This window comes from Megascapheus bottae, chromosome X, assembly GCF_031878675.1.
Source record: "Megascapheus bottae isolate mThoBot1 chromosome X, mThoBot2.hap1, whole genome shotgun sequence".
NCBI classification, from domain to species: domain Eukaryota; kingdom Metazoa; phylum Chordata; class Mammalia; order Rodentia; family Geomyidae; genus Megascapheus; species Megascapheus bottae.
Genome location: NC_143547.1, coordinates 7,723,430 through 7,750,915, shown reverse-complemented (window position 1 = coordinate 7,750,915; position 27,486 = coordinate 7,723,430). Strand labels below are relative to the sequence as shown.

General features: G+C 43.2%; 1 protein-coding gene across 10 annotated transcripts in view; it reads left to right on the top strand.

The window, feature by feature from the left end:
* Map7d2 (MAP7 domain containing 2) overlaps positions 1–27,220 on the top strand; it is an 85,333-nt gene extending 58,113 nt beyond the window's left edge. For 4 of the 10 annotated variants that reach the window (XM_090327010.1, XM_090327009.1, XM_090327005.1 and 1 more), the window contains 9 exons: positions 8,737–9,605; positions 10,372–10,504; positions 15,010–15,220; positions 16,041–16,175; positions 17,218–17,274; positions 18,681–18,762; positions 19,444–19,630; positions 23,340–23,614; positions 25,776–27,220. In XM_090327010.1, coding sequence (XP_090183136.1) covers positions 8,737–9,605; positions 10,372–10,504; positions 15,010–15,220; positions 16,041–16,175; positions 17,218–17,274; positions 18,681–18,762; positions 19,444–19,630; positions 23,340–23,589 — 1,924 coding nt within the window. In that variant the 3' untranslated portion in view covers positions 23,590–23,614; positions 25,776–27,220. The remainder of the gene's footprint in view (positions 1–8,736; positions 9,606–10,371; positions 10,505–15,009; positions 15,221–16,040; positions 16,176–17,217; positions 17,275–18,680; positions 18,763–19,443; positions 19,631–23,339; positions 23,615–25,775) is intronic. The other 6 variants (XM_090327014.1, XM_090327012.1, XM_090327006.1 and 3 more) reach the window with 2 other exon arrangements.
* Positions 27,221–27,486: the final 266 nt, after the last annotated feature.

Genomic DNA, 27,486 nt, shown 5'->3' with positions numbered 1-27,486 from the left:
GCACTTGTGTGGGTCAAGGAACCTAACTACCTTCAGCGACACTTTGAAAAACTGTAGATGAAACATAGCTTTTTCTGTAGCCTAGAGAAAAGAAATCAAGTGTGGCCAAGTAGATTTACCAAGCCTGTCTTTACCTCTCAGTACTGATGTCATCTATACTTTCAGTTTTCCAGTGTGAAAATATTTTCTAATGGTTTTACCTTCTGATTTCATTTGGTCATTGTGACCAGTATCAGCTTGTCTCTGACAAGCCTTCCCCAAATTTAGTAGCCTAAACCAATAGTTTATGATTAATTCTCACAGTTATATGACTTAATCTTTTTGCCAGTCTTAGGCTTAAGCTCAGGGCCTGAGCACTGTCCTTGGGCTTTCTCAAAGCTAGAGCTCTACCACTTGAGCCACAACACCAGTTCCGGCTTTTTTCTATGTATGTGGTACCAAGGAATCGAACCAGGGTCTTTGTATATGCTAGCCAAGCACTCTACCACTAGGCCAAACTCCTGGCCCCATGACTTAATCTTAAGGGAAGGGTCTTTATGAGTCTTCTATATGGTTTCTCTTTGGGCTGACTCACTACCAGTGCATGGTTCTGACCTAGCATCTTCTACACTGTGGTGACTTAGTGTCAGCTATAACTATAGTTACTTAGGAGTCTATGATTAGAGGTCCAAGATGGGCATTCACTTGGCTAGGGCTCAGCTGGAGATCGTAGGAGTGTCTTCATGTAGCTTCTGCCTATGGCTTAGGCAACTTACAACATGGTTTTAAGAGTGACTGGTCCCAGAAGTGAGGCAGAATTTGGAAGCTATCAGAACAGTTAAGAATTATGCCCTGGTTTGACACAGCATTACTTCTTGTCTATATGGTATTTTATTATTATTATTTTAAATTTATTTTAGTACCTTTTTTTCCCTGTAAGTCCTGGGGCAAGAACTCAAGGGCTGCACACTGTTCTGAGCTTCTTTTGTTCCAGGCTAGCATTCTACCACCTGTGCCACAGTGCCACTTCCAGGTTTTCTGTGTATGTGGTACTGAGGAATGGAACCCAGGGCTTCATGTATGCTACACAAGCATTCTGCCACTAAGCCATATGCCTATTAGTGTCCAAACCCCCAATATTAGGGTCTGTGATCAAAGGAACAAGTCTGACACAAAAGCTGAGGTTAAACAGAACTTTATTCTGTGCCTAGCATTGAGAATCATACTGACCAATCAGGGCCATCTCTAAGGTGTGAGAGAGAGAGCAACAACCCCTGTTTAATCTTACAGGCTACTTTTATAGGCCACAGCCATGTGGTTGGGCTGGGCCATACACAGGTGACCAATAGACTCTCAACGTATTTGAGTGACTGCTGAGGTGACCACTGACACTTTTGCTATTTGAGTCCACCTATCATCTTGGTGCTTCCAGCACACTGCTCTGATGACAAAGGAAAGGGGAAGGGGCTTTCCTTACCATGGCAGACAAAGGGGGTGGGTTGGAGGAGGAGCTCTGGTAGCCCCACCTAGTCAGACTGCTTCTGTAATCTGAGCTCTGTTATCAGGGAATTTACAGCCCCCAGCTTGATGTTTCCCAAGTCAAGTACTGGTTGTCAAGAGAACAGGAAATGCCTATAGGGGATGGAAGAGGGATCTCAAAGGGGTCTCTATATTTTAGGAAAAAATCTAGAGAGGGATCCTTTCAATTCCCACCCTTTATTTTTATTACCTTTAAATAGTTGTGAAAAGAGTTTCAATTCAACATGTCAATTTATGAGCACAATGCGTCTTGCAGCTATATGCTGTTGATCAAAGTACTCAGATACCAACCAAGACTCAATAGGTGGGGGAAATGAGTTTATAAGATCACGTAAGATGGGAGATACACTTGTAACCATCTTTTGATAATCCATTCATGTCACTTCCAATATAGCTTATAGCTGAGATCTGTTTTCTTTCAGGAATCTGGTTTAATGTTACTTTATCATATATTAGAAACAAAATAGATATTCCACATGATGGGAAAAAATAGAATGACATGGTCTGAATGTTTCAAAATAAATGCCTCCTACTTTGCTCCAAATCATAGGGGCACAGATTTTTTCTGTGGCATGGCATGGTATGGTATGTGGTATGATAGTTATCTCCTCCCACAGAGCAGAAACTACAACAGATCAGGGCTCCCTGAACTAGCAGTGTAACTGCTCTTATGCCACCACAATGGTAGTGTATAAATTATTAATTATTTTACATTCTTAACTTTGATCATTTTCTTGTACCAAATCTGTATATAGGCCTATATTTTCCAGTCTTGCAAATGGATCACTGAAGTTTAGACTAATTTTTAAGCCCCCCACCCCTTTTTTTGGTCAGTTCTGGAGCTTGAACTCTGGGCCTGGGCACTGTCCCTTAGCTCTTCAACTCAAGGCTACCGCCCTGCCCCTGGAGTCACAGGGCCACTTCTGGTTTTCTAGTGGTTAATTGGGATAAAAGTCTAGGTGTTTAGTGCCCGGGCTGGCTTTGAACTGCAATCCTCAGATCTCTGCCTCCTGAGTAGCTAGGATTATAGATGTGAACCACTGCACCCGCTTTAAGCCTTTTTATTTTAACCCTTTCAATCATACAGCACTGTAAGAGGCTAGAGGCAAGACTATAGTAAAGAGCTCCTATAGGCCTTTTATGCACATTCACTTCATCCTTTCCATCTCACCTTCCACCCATCCCATTTCTTTCCAACAATCTCATTCAGTTCACATTCACTCTATAGACTCATTTACTTGTCTCTGAACTATTGCAGAAACCATGCCTAGAAAGCCTAGTGGTAGAGTGTTTGCCTAGCATGTGCAAAGACCTGGATTCGATTCCTTGGTACCACATACATAGAAAAAAAAGCCAGAAGTGGTGCTGTGGCTTAAGTGGTAGAGCTCTAGCCTTTAAAAAACCCAAGGACAGTACCCAGCTTCTGAGTTCAGTCCCCAGGACTGGCAGAAGAAAGGAAGGTTTTCTTTTATTTGCTCACAGTACAGTGTTTTTTTTTTTTTTTGAGGGGGAGGGGGTTGGTCGTGGGGTTTGAACTCTGGGCCTGGGTGCTGTCCCTGAACTTGTCACTTTAAGGCTAGCGCTCTAGGGCTCTACCACTTTGAGCCACAGAGCCACTTCCAGTTTTCTGGTGGTTCACTGGAGATGAGAGTTTCTCAGACTTTTGTGCCCCGGCTGGCTTTGCACCATGATCCTCAGATTTCAGCCTCCTGAGTAGCTAGGATTAGAGGCGTGAGCCACCAGTGACTGGGTCACAGCACAATTTTGAAATCAGAAAATTTAACCTTTAAGTGATATTCTTAATTTATAATCTGTATGCAGCTTTTGCCAATCGTTCCAGTAAGACTGCTGATAATGTTTTGTGCCTATTTCAAGATCCAACCCGTGAACATGAGTCTGGACTGTATTTGCTTTTCTCATCTCTTTGGTTTCCTTTAACCTAGAAAAATTCCTCCAACTATTTTTTCTTCCTTGTGATCTTGACATTTTTAAAGCATACAGGCCAGTTATTTTGAGGGCTACCTTCCATTTAGGTTGCTCTGATGTCTGCAGGTTGTTCCTTTTGGACAGAAATCCCACAGCAGGGATGTCAGGTTTTCTACAGTGGCTCATACTATGATGCCTGTTTGCTTCATTTCTTGTGGTGCCAACTTTGCCCACTGGGGTGGAGTAGTGTATCCATAGGTTTTTTTTCTAGTATAAAACTGCCCTATTTCTCTCTGAGTAGGAAGGAACATGAGAATATTGACCAAGGTATTGAAGCCACAGACTCCTCTCTCCCAGCCAGTGGGTGGGCTCCGTTCACCACACTTGCAGTGTATGTCACTGCTTTGGAGAAAACAAAATTAGATTCCAGGATGTGGGGGGAAATTAGTGCTTTGTGGTTCAGCTTCGCAATCAATTCACATTCAGAAGTGTGACAGCGCTCTCTGGAGAATTATTCTTGACGCTCTACTTACAGAGGTGTTTGTTTATATTTTCTGCCAGTCTTAGAACCTGAAAAGGTTATATAATTCTTCCTTGTCTCCTACTACCCCTATGTAACACTTTCATATTACATTTTTTGTATTCCTTGTTCTATTATTTATTGAACTAAAAAATAAAGTGGAAGAGCTTTTTTTTGAAAAAAAAAAGCCAAATAATTAACTAATGCCTTGAGTTCCAGTAGGCACATTCTCATCTATTTTCATCTTTGGAAAAAGTCATTTAAGCTCTTAGGAATTAGCTAGGTAGCAGTACTGGAGATTGAATTTAAAGAGTCTGGCTATTGCACTCTACCAATTGAACCAGACCTTCAGCCTTTAGTCTTCTTACCAAAACTGTAGCTAACAGCAATTTCCTCCCTACCTCACAGGGCTGTCATGGCTATAAAATAGATCGTGATTGAATAAACAAGTATGTACTTCAAACTAAAGCTCTAAGCTGGGTGATGTTGGAAGCTTGAGGCAGGAAGATAATGAGTGTGAGGCCAGCCTATGCTACACAGTTGAACACTGTCTCCAAAAACTATTTAAAAACAACCTGCTTTTGTAGAGCAACTGACAAGGTGCTACATTCATAATAAGCAAGTGGCAAGGCTAGATGAACAGGAAACTGGGAATTTCAAAGATTATATTCTATAATCTTTTTTACATACTGTTATAAAAATCTAACTTGGCACATCTCTAATTTGAAAGCTCTGTGTGTGTGTGTGTGTGTGTGTGTGTGTGTGTGTATTCTAGCTTATTTGCTTATTAGTCAGGGGCTAGGGTGAGTGAAAGTAAATCACCATCTTAAGGTTTTTTGTTTTTGTTTTTGTTTTTTGTTCCTTTTTCCAGTCCTGGTCTTGGGCTCAGGGCCTGAGCACAGTCCTTGGACTTTCTCAAGGCTAAAGCTCTACCACTGGAGCCACAGCACCACTTCTGGCTTTTTCCTATGTACGTGGTACTGAGGAATTCAACCTAGGTCTTCATGCATTCTAGGCAAGCACTCTACCACTAGGCCAAACTCCCGGTCCTCTCCCTTCTTAAGTTTTATTCTAAATTCTCCACCCTTACTTTTCAGGTAGGAGTTATTTATAAATGTGTGCCTATAGGTAGTTGGCCCAGTTTTACTTAGAATAGAACTGTGGTCTGTGGTGTGAAATGAACCTCTACATAACCATTCTGCAAAGCAAGTTCAAGCAAGGTTGTTCAGGGATATGCCAACTTAGGGCTGTCAAAACATTCCCTGCCCTGGGCAGCTGGCCTTTTTTCCCTTAGAAGTGCAATCTTGCCCCACCATCCTATCTACTTTAAAGGCTCTAAAAGAACCATCAAGATCCACCACACTCACTGAGGGTGTATGTTCATTATACTCCTTGGCTTTCTGTTAAGCCATTTAAATAGATACAGAGTCCTGTTAGAATTTATATGGTGACTGTTAAAAAGGCAGGCTACAGCCAGTTCAGGATGCCTACCCATTCTTCCCATTCCAGCCTCACTGTGGGAATCATATGTGCAAGAAAGCTCCTCATTCACCCATTCACATGTAGAGTGCCAGTGCATGGGCCCCCCTCTGGGACAGAGCCTACCTTTTCCAGCACTGCATAGAGAAGGCCAGAGTATGGGCTCACTGCGGGAAGTGCCAGCCAGAAAACTAACACAAGCAGAACTGTTCATATCTGGCATCTTTGCTCAATCTCATTAGCAAGAGAACTCATTTCCTTGTTCCTTGGGGAGTGGGGTGTGAGTAAGGGAGAAAAACAGATTGCTTTTGCTGGTGGTTCCCTGCAGTGCCTGAAATGGCTCCTTAATGAGTCAGGGAAGCATTATTTATGGGAGGGGAAAATACAATTTTTTAATTTTTTTGCAAGTCCTGGACCTTGAACTCAGGGCCTGAGCACTGTCCTTGGGCTTTCTCAAGGCTAGAGCTCTCTCACTTGAGCCACAGCACCATTTCTGGCTTTTTCTATGTATGTGGTACCAAGGGGTCAAATCTGGGTCTTCATGCATGCTAGGCAAGCACTCTACCATTAGGCCAAACTCCCAGCCCAGGGAGGGGAAAATATTTTGTCCACATCTGACCTCCTGAAAGAAGTCATCCATCTTTTCTTTTTTTTTGGGGGGGTGGTGGTATCCTGGAGCTTGAACTCTGGGCCTAGGTGTTGTCCCTGAGCTCTTCAGCTCAAGGCTACCGCCCTGCCCCTGAACCATAGCCCCACTTCCTGTTTTCTAGTGATGAACTGGAGATCAGAGTCTCATGTTCTGGCCACGAGTTTGACTTAGTGGTAGAGTGCTTGCCTAGCATGCACAAAGACCCGGGTTTGATTCCTCCATACCACATACATAAAAAAAAAGCCAGAAGTGGTGTTGAGGCTGAAGTGTTAGAGCTCTAGTATTGAGAAAGTTCAAGGACAGTGCTCAGGCCCTGAGCTCAAGCCCAGGACTGGCAAAAAAAAAAGAGTCTCATGTTCTTTAGAGTCAGGGCTGGTGTCATCCATCTTTTCTATGACTTCTCTCACTAAATCCCAAATCCATCATCTGTCCATACTCTGTTGTTGGATCAAAGGTGTAGAAAGCAAGCATAGTGCCCACATGGTGTTCCAGAGAGCAGGTAATGAGTTTTGATCTTGGCAAGGTATTAGAATATTTTTCAGATATCCTTGTGGTGATGATGGCAAAGGGGTAGTGAGTTTATAGCTGGAGCAGAGCTCACATCAGCAGGTCACGTTAGCTCGTGGACGTGGTGGGATGCAACATAGGAGTTGCACATTTGAATGCACTTACAGCAGAGATGACACGAAAGGAAGATGTGGCTTCTGCCGTATGTATGTATGTATGTATGTATGTATGTATGTATGTATGTATGTATGTATGTATGTATGTAATCATGTGTATATTGTTTGAACTCAGACATAGATTTCAATCCATTGGGGAACTGCTAAGTGGAGCCCTGTGGACATGAGAGAGCATGTCATGGGATGGGTCCTCCTGTTGCAGTTTTACCTCCTCATTTGGATTCATTCTTTCCTGTGAGGGTCATTTGGGTTTATATTGTGTCATCTATCAAAACACCACCTGTATAGCTGTTGAGTACTTTTCTTTCTTTTTTTTCTTTTCTTTTGCTAGTTAGGGGTACTGAACTCAGGGCCTGAGCACTGTCCTTGGGCTTTCCTCAAGGTTAGTGCTCTACCACTTGAACCACAGCACCAGTTCTGGCTTTTTCTATATATGTGGTATGGAGGCAATGAACATGGGTCTTCGTGCATGCTAGGCAAGCACTCTACCACTAGGCCAAACTCCCAGCCCCTTCTTTCTTTCTTTCTTTTTTTTAAACATGTGTCAGCCATAGGGCTTGAGCTCAGGGCTTGAGCACTGTCTCTGAGCTTCCCCCACAAGGTTAGTGCTCTGTTACTTTGAGCTACAGCAACACTTCCAGTTTTCAGGTGATTAGTTAAAGGGAAGTCTCACCGATTTTCTTCCCTGGGCTGGCTTCAAACTGCGAGCCTCAGATCTCAGCTTCCTGAGTAACTAGAATTATAGGTGTGAGCCACCAGTGCCAGGCTGTTACGCTTGTTTTTGACAAGTAAAACATTGGAACACATATACATATTTTATTTTTAACTTATTTAAAAAGGAGCCAGCTTCTTTATATGCTGAATTCAGATCAAACCCTGGTTTTTATGTGAAAAACAGGAGAAAATTCCTAACTCTCCATCTGTCCTACTCTCTTTCATTACAATAACAAAATCCCTGAGGGAGTTACTTTATAAAGAAAAGAAGCTTGGGTTCACAGTTTTGGAAGTAGGAACGTTCAAAGGCATAATGCCAATATCTGCTGGGTTATTGGTGAGGAATTCCTGCTGCATTGCCTCATGATGAACAAGTGAAAAAGAGTGGGCACACAGGAAAGAGCATGTGTGCCTGAGGTTGTCACTCAAGTGATAGAGCCACCTTCCTAGTAGGCATGAGGTCTTAAGTTCAAACTACAGTACTATCCAAAACAAGTTATGTAGATTAAAGAACATATAGGTGCAAATGAGACAGGACTAGCTTCCTTTTTTGCCAGTCCTAGGGCTTGAACTCAGAGTTTGAGCACTGTCTTTGAGCTTTCTCAAGGCTAGCATTCTACCACTTGAGCCACAGCACCACTTCCGGCTTTTTCTCTGTGTATGTGGTACCAAGGATCAAACCCGAGTCTTCATGCATGCTAGGCAAGCACTCTACCATTAGGCCAAATTCCTTGCCCTAACTTGGTTATGAATAGCTCATTTTCAGGGTCAGTTATCTAATCCCAAGAAATACCCCGTATTCTTAAGTGACCTAGTCCAATCTCAGAGAACTAACTCAGTTTCTCCAGGGTGCAGTGACCTTATGACCTAGTTACCTCCAACTGGGCCTCACTTCTTAACTGTCCCTTCCTTTTTCAATACCATTACATTATTGCCATTGGCTATCAGTCATGTTCCACATGAACCTTTGAGAGACAAACCATATCAAATCTTTATCTTATCAACTATAAGTAAGATTGGGACATGATGTCACCAGCTTGGTTTTTTTAAAAAATATTTCCCCTTCATGAGAGCCATCTGATGCTGTCTGTTCCTATTCAGGTGAGAATTCCTTAGAGACTGCTGATTGGGTATGCTGAGATTATATTTATTCCTTTGGAGGGGTGAAATTAGTCAACCTCCTGAAACCAGCTGTCTTAGTAAAAGAACTTTATGGCCAAGCTTATGTCTTGTTTTTGGTTTTCCAGGACAACTTCAAAACCGTATCCACAGTCTCCAAAGACAGTGAAGCCACCATACGCAGGGTCTCCTGTGAAATACCGCTTTGCCCCTATTCCTAGCCAAGAAACACTCAAGAAGAAAGCAGATAAAGAGAAGAGCAACAAGGAAAGGGAAGGGATCTCTGGCCAGTGGGCCACTGGCCTACACAGAGAAGAAACTCCAGAGAAGTCTGTTGCCAACAAGGGTGCCACCAAGAAGCCCGTGGCTGATAAGGGTGCCACTAAGAAGCATGTAGCCAACAAGGGTGCCATCGAAAAACACGTTGCTGACAAAGGTGCCACAGAGAAGCACCTGGATGACAAGCATGCCACTGAGAAACAAGTGGCTGATAAAGATGCCACTGAGAAGCACGTGGCTGACAAGGATGCCACTGAGAAGCACATGGCTGAAAAGGATGCCACTGAGAAGCATATAGCCGACAAGGATGCCACTGAGAAGCACGTAGCCAACAAGGATGCTACTGAGAAGCACGTGGCCAACAAGGATGCCACTGAGAAGCACGTGGTCAACAAGGATGCCACTGAGAAGTACATGGCCAACAAGGATGCCACTGAGAAGCACCTGGCTGATACAGATGTCACTGAGAAGCACCTGGCTGACAAGGATGCCATCAAGAATGTAGCTGAAAAGGATGCCACTGAGAAACAGCAGCTAGCTGACAAGTATGCCACTGAAAAGTATATGGCTGACAAGCCTGCCATTGAAAAGCATGTGACTGATAAGAGTGCCACTGAGAAGCACGTGGCTGACAGGCGTATCATCGAGAAGTACATGGCTGACAAGCGTGGCACTGAGAAACATGCTACTACAGGAGGGAAGGCTGAGGGCAGCCCAGGTATACCTGATTTTGTCAATGCGGCCACTCAGCTCTGGCTTTCCTGAGATGATTCTCCCTCTGGCCTGATCAATAGTCCATTTGAGGAAGCGAGAAGGGATTTCTCCTGGGACAGTGTCATTCCTGCTCCTGTCTCCTCAGGCTTAGTCATTGCTCCTTAATCCTTTCCTTCAGTCTCCCAGAAGACCTTAGTAGCTCACCTCGCTCATAGTTATGGACACTCACCACAATGCTGAGTGAGACTGGCCATCGGTAAAGCAGTTTCCCCAAGAGAAGGTCTTTTAGTCCCTTGAAGTTCCCCAGGACGCAGGGAATTCACCCAGATGGTACAGTGGGACTTGTGTGTGGCTTTGTACTGTCATCAGCTTGTCACTGTCCTCCACTAGGGGATGAATGTCTCCCATAGCCCCAGCCAGTCCTTTACAACTTCTGCTCAGTAGCTAATTGTGATTCTGTCCTGGCAGTGTTTCCCATCGCCACACTAGACCAGATTTATTTTTGAACTCAGAGCCTGGGCACTGTCCTTGAGCTTTGTCAACGCTAGTGCTCTACCACCTGAGTCACGGCACCACTTCTGGCTTTTTTTGTGTATGTGGTACCAAGGAATCGAACCCAGAGCTTCGTGCATGCTAGGCAAGCACTCTCACTAGGCCACACTCCAGGCCCCTAGACTAGATTTTTGTGTTCACACAGCAGTTGCCAGGCAAATGGAATCATTTTGTTCATTTCCCTTGATATTTTCTTCTTACCACCTCTTGTGTGACAGCCTCGGGAAAGCCCACCGCAGGCACCACTGATGCGGGAGAGGCTGCAAAGATCCTGGCTGAAAAGAGGCGTCAGGCCCGGCTGCAGAAGGAACAGGAGGAGCAAGAGCGACTGGAGAAGGAGCAACAAGAAAGGTATGTAGCACCCAGAGCTTTGGTGGAAGCTCATGTAAAGGCTATGTTGCCAATATTACATGGTCTTCCTTTTTATATCTTCGGCATGCCAAAACCTCACCAGAGGTGTAGAAGCCTTGAGCATCTCGACTTCACCTTCTGTTTCTCTTGGATGTAACTCGCTACAATAGACTTTGCAGAGGACCTAGAAACAGCTCTTGGGTCTAAATGTTATAGGCAGCTTCCCTTTTTCCTCTTAGAATTGGAGACCAGGCATGCCTATATAGCGAGCTGTCACAGTAGCTTAAGTTTTGTTTATAGACTGAGTCTCCTTGGGCTCAGCGCTGGTGGCTCACGCCTGTAATCCTAGCTACTCAGGAGGCTGAGATCTCAGGATCATTATTCAAAGCCATCCTGGCCAGGAAAGTCAATGGGACTCTTATCTCCAATTCATCACTAGAAAACCAGAAGCGGGACTGTGGCTCAAGTGGTAGAATGCTAGTCTTGAGCACAAAGAAGCTCAAAGACAGCACCCAGGCCTGGAGTTTAAGCCCCATGACCAGAAAAAAAAAGAAAGAAAAAAAGAACAGTCCCCTTGGCAAAGCAGAGGTTCTGAATATAGAGATGATTCTGCTTTCCAAACATTTCTTCTTGAATTATCTTCACTCAAACATCGAAATAAAGGAGAGGACTGGGGCAATACAGTCTTTTGTCTTGTTCCAGATTAAGACACTTTCCCCATACCCCTAGGTCATTGGCTGTGAGCTTGCCCTCCTTCACTCTTACCTAAGTGAGATGAGGTTCTTAAAATATTTCCCCTTCTACATGGGCCATCTAATAAGTACCATATGTTCCTATTTTAGTGAGAATACTGCAGAGACTTCTGATTGTGTAGAATTTGAAAATCACTACTGTGATGATAGCACCTGGGTATTTAATTACAGCCTACAGATAGTACTGCCTTTTACAGTCTTTGTGTATTTTTGTTTTAATTTTTAGGGTGTGTGTGTGTGTGTGTGTGTGTGTGTGTGTGTAGGGGATCATGGGGCTTGAACTCTGGGCCTGGGTGTTGTCTCTGAGCTCTTCAGCTCAAGGCTACTTACTGCCTACCCCTGGAGACACTGCACCACTTCCAGTTTTCTAGTGATTAATTGGAGATAAGAGTCTCACGTTCTTTAGTGTTGGGGCTGGCTTTGAACCTTGATCCTCAGATCTCAGCCTCCTGCGTAAAGAAAAGAAATCTTGTGCTGAACATATTTAGAACAGAAGCATCTTTCTTTTCTTTTTAATTATTGAGATGATGTATAGAGAGGAGTTACAGTTACATTCGTCAAGTAGTAGGTGTATTACTTCTCACACATTGATACCCCTTCTCATGTTTCAGAAGCATCTTTCTGACTAGACGCCATGATGTTCTTCTGTTAGTTTCAGTTGTTTATTCCAGTTGCTCCACCATGCTTTTAGGAAGTGCACCCTCTGCTGGTAGAGTGTGGTATTTACTGGTATAGTCTTGGGCTAATGCCTTTAAGCGTGTGTGTGTGTGTGTGTGTGTGTGTGTGCGTGTGCGTGTGCCAGTCTTGGGGCTTGAACTCAGGGCCTGGGTGCTGTTCCTGTGCTTGTTTTTGGTCAAGGATTGTTCTCTACCACCTGAGCCACAGTGCCATTTCCAGCTGTTTTTAAGTACTTAATTGGAGATAAGAGTCTCACGGACTTTCCAGCCTGGGCTTGCTTTGATCTCAGCCTCCTGAGTAGCTGAGATTATAGGCATGAGCCACCAGCGCCGGGTATTTTCTTTATTTTTTTGTGCCAGTCCTGGGCTTGAACTCAGGGCCTGAGCACTGTCCTTGGGCTTTCTCAAGGCTAGCATTCTACCACTTGAGCCACAGTAACACTTCCGGCTTTTCTATGTATGTGGTACCGAGGAATCGAACCCAGGTCTTCATGCATGCTAAGCAAGCACTCTACTACTAGGCCAAACTCCTGGCCCCTCGTCTTCTATTTTTTATTTTATTGTTATTATTATTATTATTATTATTATTGTCCATCTTGTGGCTTGAACTCTGGGCCTGGGCGTTGTCCTTCAGCTCTCTTCAGCTCAAGGCTTTTGCCCTACCCCCTGCACCACAGCAGCACTTCGGGTTTCCTGGTTATTAATTGGAGGTAAGAGTCTCACAGAATTTAGTCCCCAGGCTGGCTTTGAACTGAGTGCCCAAGTTGGTTTTGAACTGTGATCCTCAGTTCTCAGCCTCCTAAGGAGCTAGGATTACAGGCCACCATGCCTGGCTCTTCTTTTATATTTAATGTCAGTCCTTGGACTTGAACTCATTTATGTCTCGGGAGAATGCCATGAGGCATAGTAGGGCCATTCCCATAGTAGGGCCTTTCCTCTGGGCATAATAAATGTTAACTGAGTTTCCAGGTGTCACATGCTGAGTAGCACAGTTAAAATGTGATTTGTGTCTTACATTGCCAATGACTAGCTCAGGAAAGTGATGACTTGTCAGAAGCAAGAATGTGAGAAATGTACTAGAAATCTACTTAGGAGGCTGAGATTTGAGCCAACCTGGGCAGAAAAGTCTATGAGACTTCATCTCAAATTAATCAGCAAAAATCTGAGGTGGGGGACTAGGAGCATAGCCTAGTGGTAGCGTGCTTGCTTAGTATTCATGAAGCCCTGGGTTTGATTCCTCGGTACCACATACTTAGAAAAAGCTGGAAGTGGTGTTGTGGATCAAGTGGCAGGGTGCTATCCTTGAGCAAAATGTGTTCAAGGACAGTGCCTAGGCTCTGAGTTCAAGCCCCAGGACTGGCACAAAAAAGAACAAAACAAAAATATCTGAATTGGGGACCAGGAGTTTGGCATAGTAGTAGAGTTCTTACCTAGCATGCACAAAGACCCAGACCCAGGTTCAATTCTTCAGTACCACATACATAGAAAAGCTGGACGTGGCACTGTGGCTCAAGTTGTAGAGTGCTATCCTTGAAAGAGAAACCCCAAGGACAGTGTTCAGGCCCTGAGATCAAGCCCAGGACTGAAAAGAAAGAAAGAGAGAGAGAGAGAGAGAGAGAGAGAGAGAGAGAGAGAGAGAGAGAGAGAGAGAGAGAGAGAGAGCAAGCAAGCAAGAAAACTGAGCTGGAGCTGTGATTCAAGTGGTAGAATGTCAGCTGTGAGCAAAAGAAGCCAAATGAAATCATGCCCATAAATCTGAGCCCTAATACGAGCACAAAAAATGTAAAAGTAAGCTTAAGACTTTACGTTTACCAATTTCCCCTTGTTACTTAGAGCTCTTTATCATTATTTCATGAACCAGTCCTCTGTGGATGAAAATGCATATATACCACTTGGCTTTTATATTAAAACAAAGACTAAAAGCAAAAGTGGATTTTTTTTACCATTCTTTTTTTATTAAAGAATTTATTAACATTGATTTTTACATCATATTTCAAACAACATGTTTAACAAACAAGTGTTCAAGAAGGGAATCTCTATATACAATCACTGGCACTTAGTTTTTAGAACATAATCAAAATTAGGCTAAGGGTTTGTATATCATAAATATATATTAATTTATGAATTAAAACATTATATCTATAGAGTCATACGTTTTTATGTCTATGTAGTTGTGTTTATATTTCCAATACCAAGTCCATAGCATTGGGTATGCAAATATTGAGTCCTCGCTCTTGTACTGTTTGGATTTAATAGCCACATATTAAGGATACCATGCGCCTTCTGTTCCTTTGGTCTTGACTTGTCTCACTCAACATGATTCGCACTAGATTCATCCACTTCTCTGCAAATGCCATTATTTTATCTTGTCTGTTGGCTACGTAGAATTCCATTGTGTATATATACCACATTTTCTGTATCCTTTCGTCTGCAGTAGGGCATCTGGATTGTTTCCATCGCCTGGCTATTGTGAATAGTGCAGAGATGAACTGAGCAGTGTCCTTATCATAACTTGGGTTACAAAAGTGGATTTTTAAAGAATGCCCACATCAATGGAGAATAGATGCTTTGACTTCAGTAACAAATACTGAATTTCTGTTGAGCATTTTCTTATGTCAGCTTCTTTAGAAGTCATCTATACATCAATTAGAAGCCAAAGTGAACTTTTTGACCTTGTGGTCATCTTCAGTTGCTGACTAACATTTGTGATCATTCCAACAGTCTCCTCCCCACATTTTTTGTTTGTTTTGTTTAGCTTTAGTTGATTTTAAATATTTTTATGAATTACCATTAAATAAGAATGACAGGTTCAGCTTCCCGGGTCATCATGGTGATTTTTACAGAGTGATGAGAGAGTATCTGTATCTTCCCAGTAACTGGCTTACACGTCACCATGTTCTAGCCTAGGTTAATATTTTCAGTAGGCACATGGACTGGATTTCCAGAAAGAAGTCATAAGCAGGATAAATTCTGATTCATGTTACTTGTTAGCATATTGAACATTATCCACCACTCTCAGCACAAGCTTCTTAGGTGATTTGCCTTTGTCTTCTCACAATGCTTATGTTCTCAAAAGGCTGGAGAGAGAGGAGTTGAAAAGAAAGGAAGAGGAGGAAAGACTGCGTCAAGAAGCAGAAGCTCGGGAGCAAGAAGAGGCAAAGAAGCTGCAGGAAGAGGAAGAGAAAAGAAAGGCAGGAAAGGAGGCCAAACAGCAGGCTAAGGGGGAGCTGTTGTTGAAAGAGAAGCAAGAAAAAGAAGAGCAAGAGAAAGCCTTGATTGTGAAGCAGGTAAAGTCTGAGTCCTCAAGTTTCCTGTGTTTTCTAAAGGTTTTGATTAACAGGTAAAAATTCTTTAAATTTGAATGCTTCATGATAGTTACTTCCATTTTTTTCTTAAGTGGACTATGTTAATTATTAAATATGAATTTCTTGGAACAATCAAAATTGGTAATGTTTATTGTCTTTGTGTTTGCTATTTCCCAAAGACAGACCCTGGGGTAAGAATTTGTGTGCCAGTAGTTTATTTAACAGTAGAGCTCATGGGGGCTGGGAGTTTGGCCTATTGGTAGAGTGCTCGCCCAGCATGCATGAAGACCTGGGTTTGATTCCTTGGTACCACATTCACAAAAAGCCGGAAGTGGCACTGAGGCTCAAGTGGTAGAGTGCTAGTCTTGAGAAAGCTCAAGGACAGTGCCCAGGTGCTAGGTTCAAAAAGAATTATCTGTCAAAGGATGAGGAAAATGGACAGTTTACCTGTACTAGCACTGCCCCTTATCGTGAAAGATTACTTCTCAGAGAAGTATATTTGCACTTTCTGACAAGAGTCTGCTACTAACCCAGGAAAACCTTTGTCTTTCTACAGAAAGACTTTAGCAATATGGAGAACTCTCTGAAGGTGATTTACAGAGTGGATTCAGGGTATTGGAATGAAGCCTGACCCTGTCTTTGGGTCAAAAAGCAGGTTGTGTAAATCTACGTTGAGTATTGACCAGTGAGTGACTAGCCACTTTGGGGCACATGGTGAGGAGAAAGAAACTTGTACTAAAACCTCGGGAATTACTACTGTGTTTTCTTAGCTGAATAAATCCTGTGCTTCTCTCACTTTCAGAAAGAAGCAGCAGAAGCAAAAGCCCAGGAGGCAGCCAAACAGATGCGTCTAGAAAGAGAACAGATCATGCTGCAGATCGAGCAGGAACGGCTAGAAAGGAAGAAGGTAAAGGCCGAGGGTGAGGCAGGAACAGAAGTGAGTCCAGTTCTGTTTTGCAGCAATTGGCTAGAGTACTCTTAAATATATATATATATATATATATATATATATATATGGATTGAATAAAGTGCAGGTGTTTGTGTGTGTGTGTGTGTGTGTGTGTGTGTGTGTGTGTGTGTGTCTGCCTGCTTGTGTACCCTAGAGCTTGAACTCAGAGCCTGGGCTTTCTCCTTGAGCTTGTTTTTTATTTTATTTTTTTGTTATTGTTGTGTTGTGTTTTGTTTTATCCAAGGCTCATGTTCCACCATTTTGAGCCACAGTGCTACTTTTGGTTTTCTGCTGGTTAATTGGAGATAAGAGTCTCACAGACTTTCCTGCCAACGTTGGTTTTGATCCTGACATCTCAGTCTCCTGAAATATAGGATTATATGTGTGAGCCCCTGGCACCCAGCAAGGGTTTTTTTTTTGTCATCTTGACTACCAGTTGCTTAGTAAAGAATGCTCTTTTCTGGGCCAGGAGTTTGGTCTAGTGGTAGAATATTTACTTAACATGCAGGAAGACCCAGATTCAATTCCTCAGTACCACATACATAGAAAAGGGCTGAAGTGGTACCATGGCTCAAGTGGTAGAGCTCTAGCCTTGAGAAAGCCCAAGGCTGGTGCTCAGGCCCTGAGTTCAAGCTCCAGGACTGGCCAAAAAAGAGTGCTCTAATCTCCCCACCCCTCCAGTTTCCACCTTCTGTGTAGCTTAGGGTTGTAAGGATGAACAATTGCTCCTAGATCAATTTCATGTTCTCTAGAGCAATGATTTCAATGATAGATGGTGATTTGTTGATTTATAGAGAACTTATGGAGAAAGATAGGCTATAAATTGAACATAAAGTGTAGATATGGACTAGTGTATTTCACTTGACCTTGTTTATAGGGTCAGAGGTATACATCTTCAAAACCAATGGAAAACTTTCCATTGCTATCCTTTACTGACATTTATCATTTAGAAGTTACCTTACAAACGTGAAGTTACATATAGACTCAACCACTTTATGTTTTTGGTCTTCTTTTTCTTCACGGTTTCCAGAGAATAGATGAAATCATGAAGAGAACTAGGAAGAGTGATGTGCCTCCAGAAGTAAAGGTGGGGATTTTTATGAAAACGCCATGCTTCATGGGAAAGAGCAAGAGAATGCATTCAGTGAAAGTGGAGAACTCACAGAGAATTAGCCAGAAAACAACACAAAAAAAAATGGACTCTTGAGCTGGCAATGTGGCTTAGTGATAGACTGCTTGCGTAGCATGCATGAAGCCCTGAGTTTGATTCCTCAGTACCACCTAAACAGAAAAAGCCGGAAGTGGCACTGTGGCTCATGTGGTAGAGCTCTAGTCTTGAGTATAGAGAGGCTCAGAAACAGAGCCAAAGCCCTGAGTTCAAGGCCCAGGACTAGCCAAAAAAAATGGACTTTTGGGGCTGGGAGTTTGGCCTAGTGGTTAAAGTGTCTGCCTAGCATGCATGAAGACCCGGGTTCGATTCCTTGGTATCACATATATAGAAAAAGCCAGAAGTGGTGCTGAGGCTCAAGTGATAGAGCTCTAGCCTTGAGAAAGTCCAAGAACAGTGCTCAGGCCCTGAGCTCAAGACCAGGATTGGCAAAAAAAAATGGACTTTTTCTAGGGTTTCTGGCCAGCTCTTAAAGCCATGTGGAATTTCAGAGATTCAACAAGTGAAAGATTTCCTCAGAGAACTAGAATGAGGATGCAAAGGAAGGCATAATAAGTCCATGCATGCATGAGAATAAGGGAAACATAATTAAAGAGTCCAAGAATTACCTGTACCAGGCAGGTGGCCAATCAGGGTTCTAAACATTCTCTGGTGCTCTTTTGTTTGTTTGTGCATGCTAGTTCTGGGGCTTAAACTCAGGGTCTGGTCACTCTCCCTGAAATTTGTGTGTATGTACTGATCCTGGGGCTTGAATTCAGGGCCTGGATGCTGTTGTGGAATTTTTAAAAAGCACAACATTGTTGTTGAGCTTTTATGCTCAACATTAGCACAGTAGCACTTAAGCCAGAGCTACACTGCCAGCTTTTTGATGGTTAAAGATAAAAGTTTCAACTGGGTGTGATGGCTCACGCCTGTAATCTTAACTACTCAGGAGGCTGAGATCTGAGGATCACAGTTCAAAGCCAGCCCAGGCACTAAAATCAGTGAGACTCATCTCCAGTTAACCACTAGAAAACCGGAAGTGATGCTATGGCTCAAGGGGTAAGGCAGTAGCCTTGAGCTGAAGCGCTCAGGGACATTGCCCAGGCCCAAAGTTGAAGTCCCACAACCCATCAAAAAAAAATAAAACAGAAAAAGAGTTTCATGGACTTCCCTGCTCAAGATGCCTTTGAACTGTGATCTTCAGATCTCAGCCTCCTGGAGTAGCTAGGACTATGTGAGCTAGGCATGAGCCACTGGTGCCTAGTTTGCTGGTGCTTCTCAAAAGTATTTGTTTTCCTATGTACTATAAGTCTGTTTTCACCCCTCCTTATGTTTGATTTCAGAAAGAAGAGTCCCCCAAAGTAGAGATTCAGCCTGGTATGTGTGTGGAAAATAAGACAAACCCAGTTGTACCCAATAAAATAGGTGAGTATGAGGTGTGGTCTAGTCTTTCTTTCAGCAACGAGGACTCATAGAAGCTTCCACAGGGCAAAAGCCCTTCTGGGCCCCCAGGGCGTGGTTGCCTGCCAGTAGTTTTGTTTCCTGGGAATCAATCCTTCCAGTGCTGGGGCTATGGCTCCATTTGTTACACAGCTGGCTTCCCTGGTTACTCTAATAATCCATGCCAGCCTTCAGCCAGGATGCTTTCCAGGGAGCCTAACTTGAGGTCAAATGTCACTCAGATCTGTTTTTGTTGTCCAGAAGTCCTGGAAACAATGTTAATATGATCTGTCTCTGCTTCCCTTATGTGAAATTGGATACATGGGATTATTATTGGCTTTCTATAAAAGATACTGCATTACTGGCTAAAAAAAAAAAGAGAAAGAGGGCCAGGAGTTTGGCCTAGTGGTAGAGTGCTTGCCTAGCATGTACCAAGACCTGAATTCTATTCCTTGGTACCACATACATAGAAAAAGCTGGGAGTGTGCTGTGGCTCAAGTGGTAGAGCCCTAGCCTTGAGAAAGCCCAGGGATAGTGCTCAGGCCCTGAGTTCATGCCCAGGACTGGCAAAAAAATTAAAAATTAAAAAAGAGAATTAAGTGAATGACCATTTTGTTTCATATTTTGATATTTTATGATTTACACGGAGACTGTTTTCTTGATCAGAAATCAGTGGGTTAAACACCTGCCAGGAAGTTAATGGTATAGGATCCACTGCTCCAGAAACTTTTCCTCGAGACATTTTCTCTAATGGGCTTAAACCAGTTGGAGGACTTGTTCATTTGGATGCCCTTGATGGGAAATCAAACAGTTTGGATGACTCCACTGAAGAAGTTCAGTCTATGGATGTGAGGTATGTTCATTTTTTTATTTTTATCATTTTTTATTTATGTATTTATGTATTTTTGCCAGTCCTGGGCTTGAGCTCAGGGCCTGAGCACTGTCCTTTGGCTTTCTCAAGGCTAGAGCTCTACCACTTGAGCCTCAGCACCACTTCCGGCTTTTTTACTATGTATGTGGTACAGAGGAATCGAACCCGGGTCTTCACTAGGCAAGAACTCTACCACTAGGCCAAACTCCCGGCCCCTCAGTTTTTATTTTTATTTATTTATTTTTTGCCAGTCCTGGAGCTTGAACTCAGGTCTGGACACTGTCTCTGAGCTTCTTTTGCTCAAGGCTAGCACTCTACCACTTGAGCCACAGTGCTACTTCCATCTTGCTAGGCAAGATGTCTACCACTAAGCCACATTCCCAGTCCATGTTAATATTTCAAGCATCTACAAATACTGTCAGTATTTTTGTTTATTTCTTTTTTTTTGCCAGTCTTGAGGCTTGAACTCAGGGTCTGAGCACTGTCCTTGGGCATTCTCAAGGTTAGCATTCTACCACTTGAGCCACAGCACCACTTCTGGCTTTTTCTGTGTATGTGGTACCAAGGAATCGAACCTAGGGCTTTGTGCATTCTAGGAAAGCACTCTTACCTCTAGGCCACGCTCCCAGCCCTTTAAGATGGTTTCTTCATCAGTCATCTAAAAAGCAGGTTTGGTTGATATGAGAAACTGACAGTGTTGTAATACTAGAGTCTTGAGTCGGGTGCCCTAGAAATAGAACCAGAGCCTGAGTTTCTTGTCATGGGATTTACAGGGAGAAGTCGTTTAGTATTTCTCTGAAAGAAGGGGGAAAGGGATGGCATTGAATAAGGATATATTCTCAGACAATCCTAGAGGAAGAATTTCTCCCCAACTTGCCATATTGAGATAAAGACAGGTAGCTTTTGTACCACTATCTCCTTCAGTCTTCACTGAGGGACCCCTGCCTGGGTAAGTGGTGTATGTCTAACTGGACTAAAGGACTGTGTCGATGAAAGGAAGTTATCCAGCCAAGTGGTGGCAACTGTGACTCTTTACCTTCAGGTATAGGAGTTCTGGCTGGCCATCAACAGAGTCTCCTGTGTCCAGAGTCTCATATTTGAGTAAGCTTGTCATTAGAGATTTGAGAAGGGAGCTAATATACTTTCAGATACTAAAAGCCTAAGGAATTTGTAAGCCTGTATACATGGCAAATTCATTTCAGACAAAAGAAGAGCCAATTAGTGTGGGATTGAAGCAGAGGCAGTAAAGCACACACGTCAGCTTGGGCAGGGCAGGTGGAGTAGGGGGTGGCTCTGATAGTCAGGACAGTATGACAGTATTTTATAAAAGCTCTAGCATAGAGAGGACGGGGGTGGAAGCGTGGGCTTCCTCTGACACACTAGTTGTAAATAGCCCACGCATTGCACTGCGCTCGAACTAGATATATGAAAAGCCAGCAGCTGGCAGTCCTGTCTCCAGTAGAGCTCCTGTGTGGTCTGATAACAGCCCTTCAGCCCTTGCCTGAGTCTCTCCTGGCCCCAGCTCCATCTTGATGGCCACGTCCCCTGACTGGTACCATTCTGCCTGCAGCAAAAAACACTAAGGCAGTTTTAAGGGCTAACACAACATCACTTACCCCTACCTAGAACCAGCTATACTTATCCTCCCTCCCGCTGCCCTGCCCAGTTCTGGGGCTTGGACCCAGGGCCTATACACTGTTCTTGAGCTTTCTCAAAGCTAGAGCTCTACCACTTGAGCCACAGCACCACTTCCGGCTTTTTTGTGTGTACGTGGTATGGAGGAATCTGAACTCAAGACTTCACGCAAGCACTCTATCACTAGGCCACATTCCTGGTCCTGTACTTTTTCTTTTATAACTCCGGGTGGGAACAGGAAAGGGACAACATGTGACACTATTGGCCGCAGTTGAAGAACAAGAAGGGGTTTTTGTTTACTTAAGTTCTCCCTTAAAACTGGCTGAGTCCCGATGCTGTACCAAAGCCTGTGACATTCTGTCTTCCCTGTGAAGTTGGAGCACATGGTTTCTGCTGAGAGAGGCAGTTTGCCTATGCTTGCTTCATACACCAGAAGAGATATCAGGTCAGTGGCTGCCCCTTAACTGGGTTCACATGTGAAGGAGGTGGAGCTTCTGTGGGCGCTTCTGCAGTGCAACTGGTTTTTCTGGATTCTACTCTCAGATTTCATCAAAGAAGAAAAGAGCCTGGTAGCAGCCTTACTCTAGTTATTGAGGACAGTCCTTCAATTCCCAGCCTTCTGCTCTTGTGGGCCTGGTTCTGCTGCTTCTAGAGAGAGAAGAAAGAGGGGGGGGAAAGAACCCAAGGCTTGATCAGCAAATCTGGATACGTCTTGATGATTTGGAACCTTGGTTTTAGATAGGCGGCTGTGGTGAGATAGGTTTGTTAAAGTTCTTAGACTGACAACAGGGTCCCAGTTAATGATTCCTTCATCCCATAGTCTTAACTGGGCATGCACTCAGATGAACTCTTCTTCAAATGAACACTGTCATGTTCATACTTATGGCAACTTGGGAAGGAGAAATGACTGTTCTTCCCATTTTATAGGGGAGGAGACTGATGCCAGGAGAGAAGCAGCCTGATGGGGCAGGACTGCTAGAAAGGGTCTGAGAGGACCATGCTTTTGTGTAGTGAAATGCTGGTACTTGCAGGCTCCTTTGTCCTCGCCTGAGCAGGATGAGGTTAGCCTCACATCCCTCATCCGGTTTCCTCACCCAGCCCCTTGTCCTCAACCACTGAGACTGTGTGCCCAATAACTTACTAAACATAAACACATTTATATTTTTGATAATGTGTTACACACATTTTTAATAAATTAGTCTTCTCTAGAAGAATAGAATAAAGTACTGCAAACAGGGCTGGGAAGGTGACTTAGTGGTACAGTGCTTAGCTGGCCTACAGAAAGTCCTGGGTCTGATTCCTCAGTACCACATACATAGAAAAAGCCAGAAGTGGTGCTGCAGCTCAAGTGGCTCAAATGGCAGAGTACTACCCTTGAGCAAAAGAAGCTCAGGTACAATGCCTGGGCCTTAAGTTCACACCCCAGGACTGGCCGAGAAAAATACTACAAACAGAAGGAAACACATTAACAGAATGTGTTTAATTCTTACTTTGTTTAATTGTTTTTGTATTGCTCCTGGAGCTTGAACTCAGGGCCTCATGCTTTCACTTGACTTTTTGTCCCCCCTCCAGTCCTGGGGGCTTGAACTCAGGGCATGGGCTCTGTCCTTTAGCTGCTTTGTATTCAAGGCTAGCACTCTACCACTTGAACCACGGCACCACGTCTGGCTTTTTTCTGAATACTTTATGGGAGATAATATTCTCACAGACCTTCCTGCCTGAGCTGGCAGCCACAATCCTCAGATGTCAGCCTCCTGAGTAGCTGGCCTAGGCAACACCAGCACCCAGCTCTTACTCAACTATTTTGCTCAAGACTGGTGCTCTATCTCTTGAGCTACACATCTACCTCCAGCTTTGTGCTGATTAATTTGGACATAAGAGTCTCACAGAGGTTTTTTTGTTTGTTGGTTTGTTTGTTTTGCCCAGAATGGCTTTGAACCAAAAGCCTCGGATCTCAGCCTTCTGAGTAACCTTACAGTTGACATCCACCGGTACCCAGCTAAGTGTGCTTACTCCTTTGTTCTCTCTCCACTTCTCTGTCTCTCATCTTTTCTAGCCCTGTTTCCAAAGAAGAACTTATCTCCATCCCAGAATTTTCACCAGTGAGTGAAATGATTCCTGGTATGTCTCTGGATCAAAATGGAACTGGCAATGCCCGAGCACTTCAAGATATCTTAGATTTCACTGGCCCCCCAACATTCCCCAAGAAATCCAGTGAAAACCTCAGCCTGGATGATTGTAACAAAAACCTTATCGAAGGATTCAACAGTCCTGGCCAAGAAACCACTCTGAACTCCTTCTGTTGACAAAACAACGACCTTTTCATGAAAGGTAAAGTCTTTTGATGATCCTCTAAATCCCTAACTCCCCAGGGTGTTACATAACTATCATTCAGCTTCTTGAATGGCCTAAAGGTATGCATAGACAATGTTTGACAAGAAATGTAACTCATTACCTTAATTACCTTACATATATAACTATAACCCCTCTGTACATCACCTTGACAATAAAATTAAATAAAAACAAATATGGTATATATTGCAGCACCCACAGTAGTACTTGAGATGGATTTTAAGTCCTTCCTCTATACACAAACCTCCAGTACCCTGCTGTATTATTCCTGCAGTTTGAGGATTAGGATGGGAAGCTTGAGAAGCACTGGTTAAACAAATGATCTCAGCACCTCACAATCCCTGTCTTTAAAAATGTAACTCCTCAACAGGCACTGGTGGCTCATGTGTCTAATCCTAGCTACTCAGGAGGCTGAGAGCTCATTCCATTGATCAGATGTTCTAGAGCAAGTTAAGACTGTATAATTTAGACTTACAGATCTTGATAAAGGTCTTTCAGAGGCATATTTGTACTCTGAGGTTACCCCAACTCAGAGTACTCCAACTCAGCTACTCAGGAGGCTGAGATCCAAGGATCATGGTTCAAAGCCAGCCCAGTCACAAAAGTCTGTAAGACTCTTATCTCCATTAGCCTTGAGCAAAAGGAACTCAGTGTCAGTGCCCAGGCCTAGTGTTCAAGTCCCAGGACCTGAATAAAAAAAGCACCTTTTTACAGACCAGAAGAGAATGTTGTCAAGATCCTGTGAAGTGTTGCTAATAAACTTTTCCTAACTGCTTAGTTCAGTGGCATCCCAAATTTTATCTAGAATCATTCATATATATTGATGAGTGTTGGGCCACATGACCGTTGTTCTATTGACATTGGATAATTTTTTTTATTTTGGTACTAGGGTTTTGAACTCAGGACTTCACACTTGCTTGGCTTGCTTAACTGGTGCTCTATTTCAGCCATGCTTCCAGCCTGGCATTTGGCTAATTGTGGAGTTGTTTTATTTTGGTTTTGTGGTACTGGAGCTTGAACTCGGGGCCAAAGGCTGGCACTCTACCACACCTCCACTTCCAGATGCTTTTTGGTGGCTAATTGGAGATAAGAGTCTCACAGACTTCTCTACCCAGTCTAGCTTCAAACCACAATCCTCTGATCTCAGTCTCCTGAGTAACTAAGATTATAGACATAAGTTGCCAGTGCCCAGCTGACCCTTTTTTCTTGCCAAAGCATTTCTACTTTTTCAACTTCCTTTCTCTCTTAGCTGTTATATGTCCCATATACACACACCAGCCTTGCACATGCAAAACTTACACTCTACCACTAAAACTATACCCCAGCCCTATTCATATGAGTGAGCATATCTCTGCTAGGTGCCAATGGCCTACATTTGTAATCCTAGCTGCTCAGGAGGTAGAGATTTGAGGATTGCAGATCCTCAGCCATCCCAGGCAGGGAAGCCTGTGAAACTCTTATCTGCAATTAATTACCAAACAACTGTGGCTCAAAGTGCTAGAGCATTGGCCTTGAGCACAAAAGCTCAAAAATAGTGTCCAGGCCCTGCATTCAAGCCCTAGGACCAGCACACATGTGCACGCATGCACGTATACACACACATTACATATATACATATATTGATGCCACTACTCAGGCCCTAGCACTTTTTTTGCCAGTCCTGGGACTTGAACTTGGGGCCTGGGCATTGTCTGAGTTTCTTTTGCTCAAGACTAACACTTTATCACTTGAGCCACAGTACCACTTCTGGCTTTTTCTGTTTATGTAGTACTGAGGAATCGAACCCAGGGCTTCATGCATGCTAGGCAAGCACTCTACCACTAAGCTACATTCCTAGCCCAATGTCCCAATCTTCCATCTTCTCACTGTTCCATGTGAGAAGCAGCGTGTTCAGCCTTTCAGATAAAGTAGGGCTATCCTTCAATTGAGGGTTAAAAAAACAAAAACCCAACGGGATATCTGCAGGTGTTAGAAAATTCTCACACAAGGAAAGTTGGACCCACCTCCTAGAAAGATTCTGTACAAAATACTGCTGTACTTCCGTTGGTGAGGACTACTATCTGAGCCAAGGAAAATGGAATTACCAAGTACACAATACTGGTTTCTGTATTGGTCTCATCTGACTGTGTTTTTGCCACAGGTGGTGTTTGGAGCCCTTGGGACGCTGCTGGGAGTCCAATCTGAGCTGCTGCCACCTGATGAAGCTTCTGTAGCCACATTCCAAAGTATTAGATTGGAATGTAACTATATTCCTAGATAGTATGTCAAACACTGGCCTCTTGGTAGAAACCTCCAGACTTTGGCCTTACTGGGCTTTAGTGAAGTTTCATTCTACAGTTCTAGTTATGAGCTGCTGCTACTGCTAGAGCATTTCCTTTCTTTCTCTGTCATCATGGTGATCCTCTCAACCTGAATGATGCTGGCTCTGAAATGCACCTAGGGCCACTCTCATTGTCAGAGTTGGAGCACAAAAACATTTAGATATCTGTTCCTATTAAATACTCTACACATGACCAGAACTCTGGTTAGACATGTACTTGACTTGAGCTGTGTATCTCCCTGTCTTTGTTTAAATGGAGAAGAAATTCAGCAGTTTCTCTCCACCTAGGGTTTCTCTATTGGAAAGTAATGTCACATGAAATCCTTTTATCATCATCATCATTATTATTATTACTATTATTCAGCTTTGCCACCCAAATGCATTAACCACATTACTCTTGGGGTTAAAGTTGTAAGTTTGGTTGGACAAGAAAGAATGAAACAATGGGTGATGATTTCTTTTCTCTTACTCATATTTTTATGTACCTGGCAGGCAACTCAATCTAGCCAGGACCTTTTCTTGTCATACCTTAACAATCTCCAAGCCATCAAGCGGCCTTCCAACTGAAGGAGTCATGTATGTCACATGCAGGTGGTTAATTTTCATGTTTTGACTATTGTTGTGCTATTCGATCTTAGGATTTTTCTTTCTTCGATTGTTCCCATATTTTCTCAACTGTAATAAAGCCAGACACATAGTCATGGAAGTCATATTGCTCTGAAACAAGGAGGTCTCAAATTGGTCCCAGTACATCACTTTAACAGACCTTAACATAAAAACAATCTGGGGAAGAATGCCACTAGAATAAAAATTCCATGCATTTTATGCCATATAATGCTGTGTCCTTAAATTCATTTCTTGTGTTAAATGTGGCTTTCAAATCAAAATGACCTTTTCTTGTTTGAGACATTTGTTTTTGACTTAGGCCATGAAAGATTTGTAAAGAGAGGTTTACCGCAGGAGATAGAAAGCAGTTCCAGTAGTCATCTTGTCTGTGCGCTTCTAAAGCCAGCTGCAGTTTAAGACTTTATTAGCTATGGAAACTGTATGTTTGTGTATGTGTATATACTAAATAAAATACATGCCTCTAATAATGCAGTCGAATTGGTCTTGATGAACACTGGGGAATCCCTTTCATCACAAAGCACACTGGAAATCATAGCATGGTCTGACTTGTGAAAAGGCCTGGCTATTCTTGTTACAGCTTTATTTTGCTAGATGTCTATTACACCTCATATTGCCATTGTGACTGGTGTTGCCTCATTTCAAATGCATGATGTGTGCATACTGTTCAATGTGAAATACATTTTCATTGATGAGTCGGATGGCTAGTGTTTTGTTTATGTTTTGTTTCTGGTAGCTCCATGAGTAACTGTGTTGAAACAAAGCCAGGTTTTCTAAACCTCGTGGAAATGTGGGAACACTCCCCCAGTTCCTGCAAATGAATTGAAAATCCCACTACTTATACAAACTGGAGCCAGCTATGACAGTAATCTTAAGTGATGGTCCGTCCCTTGAACATGATGAACTT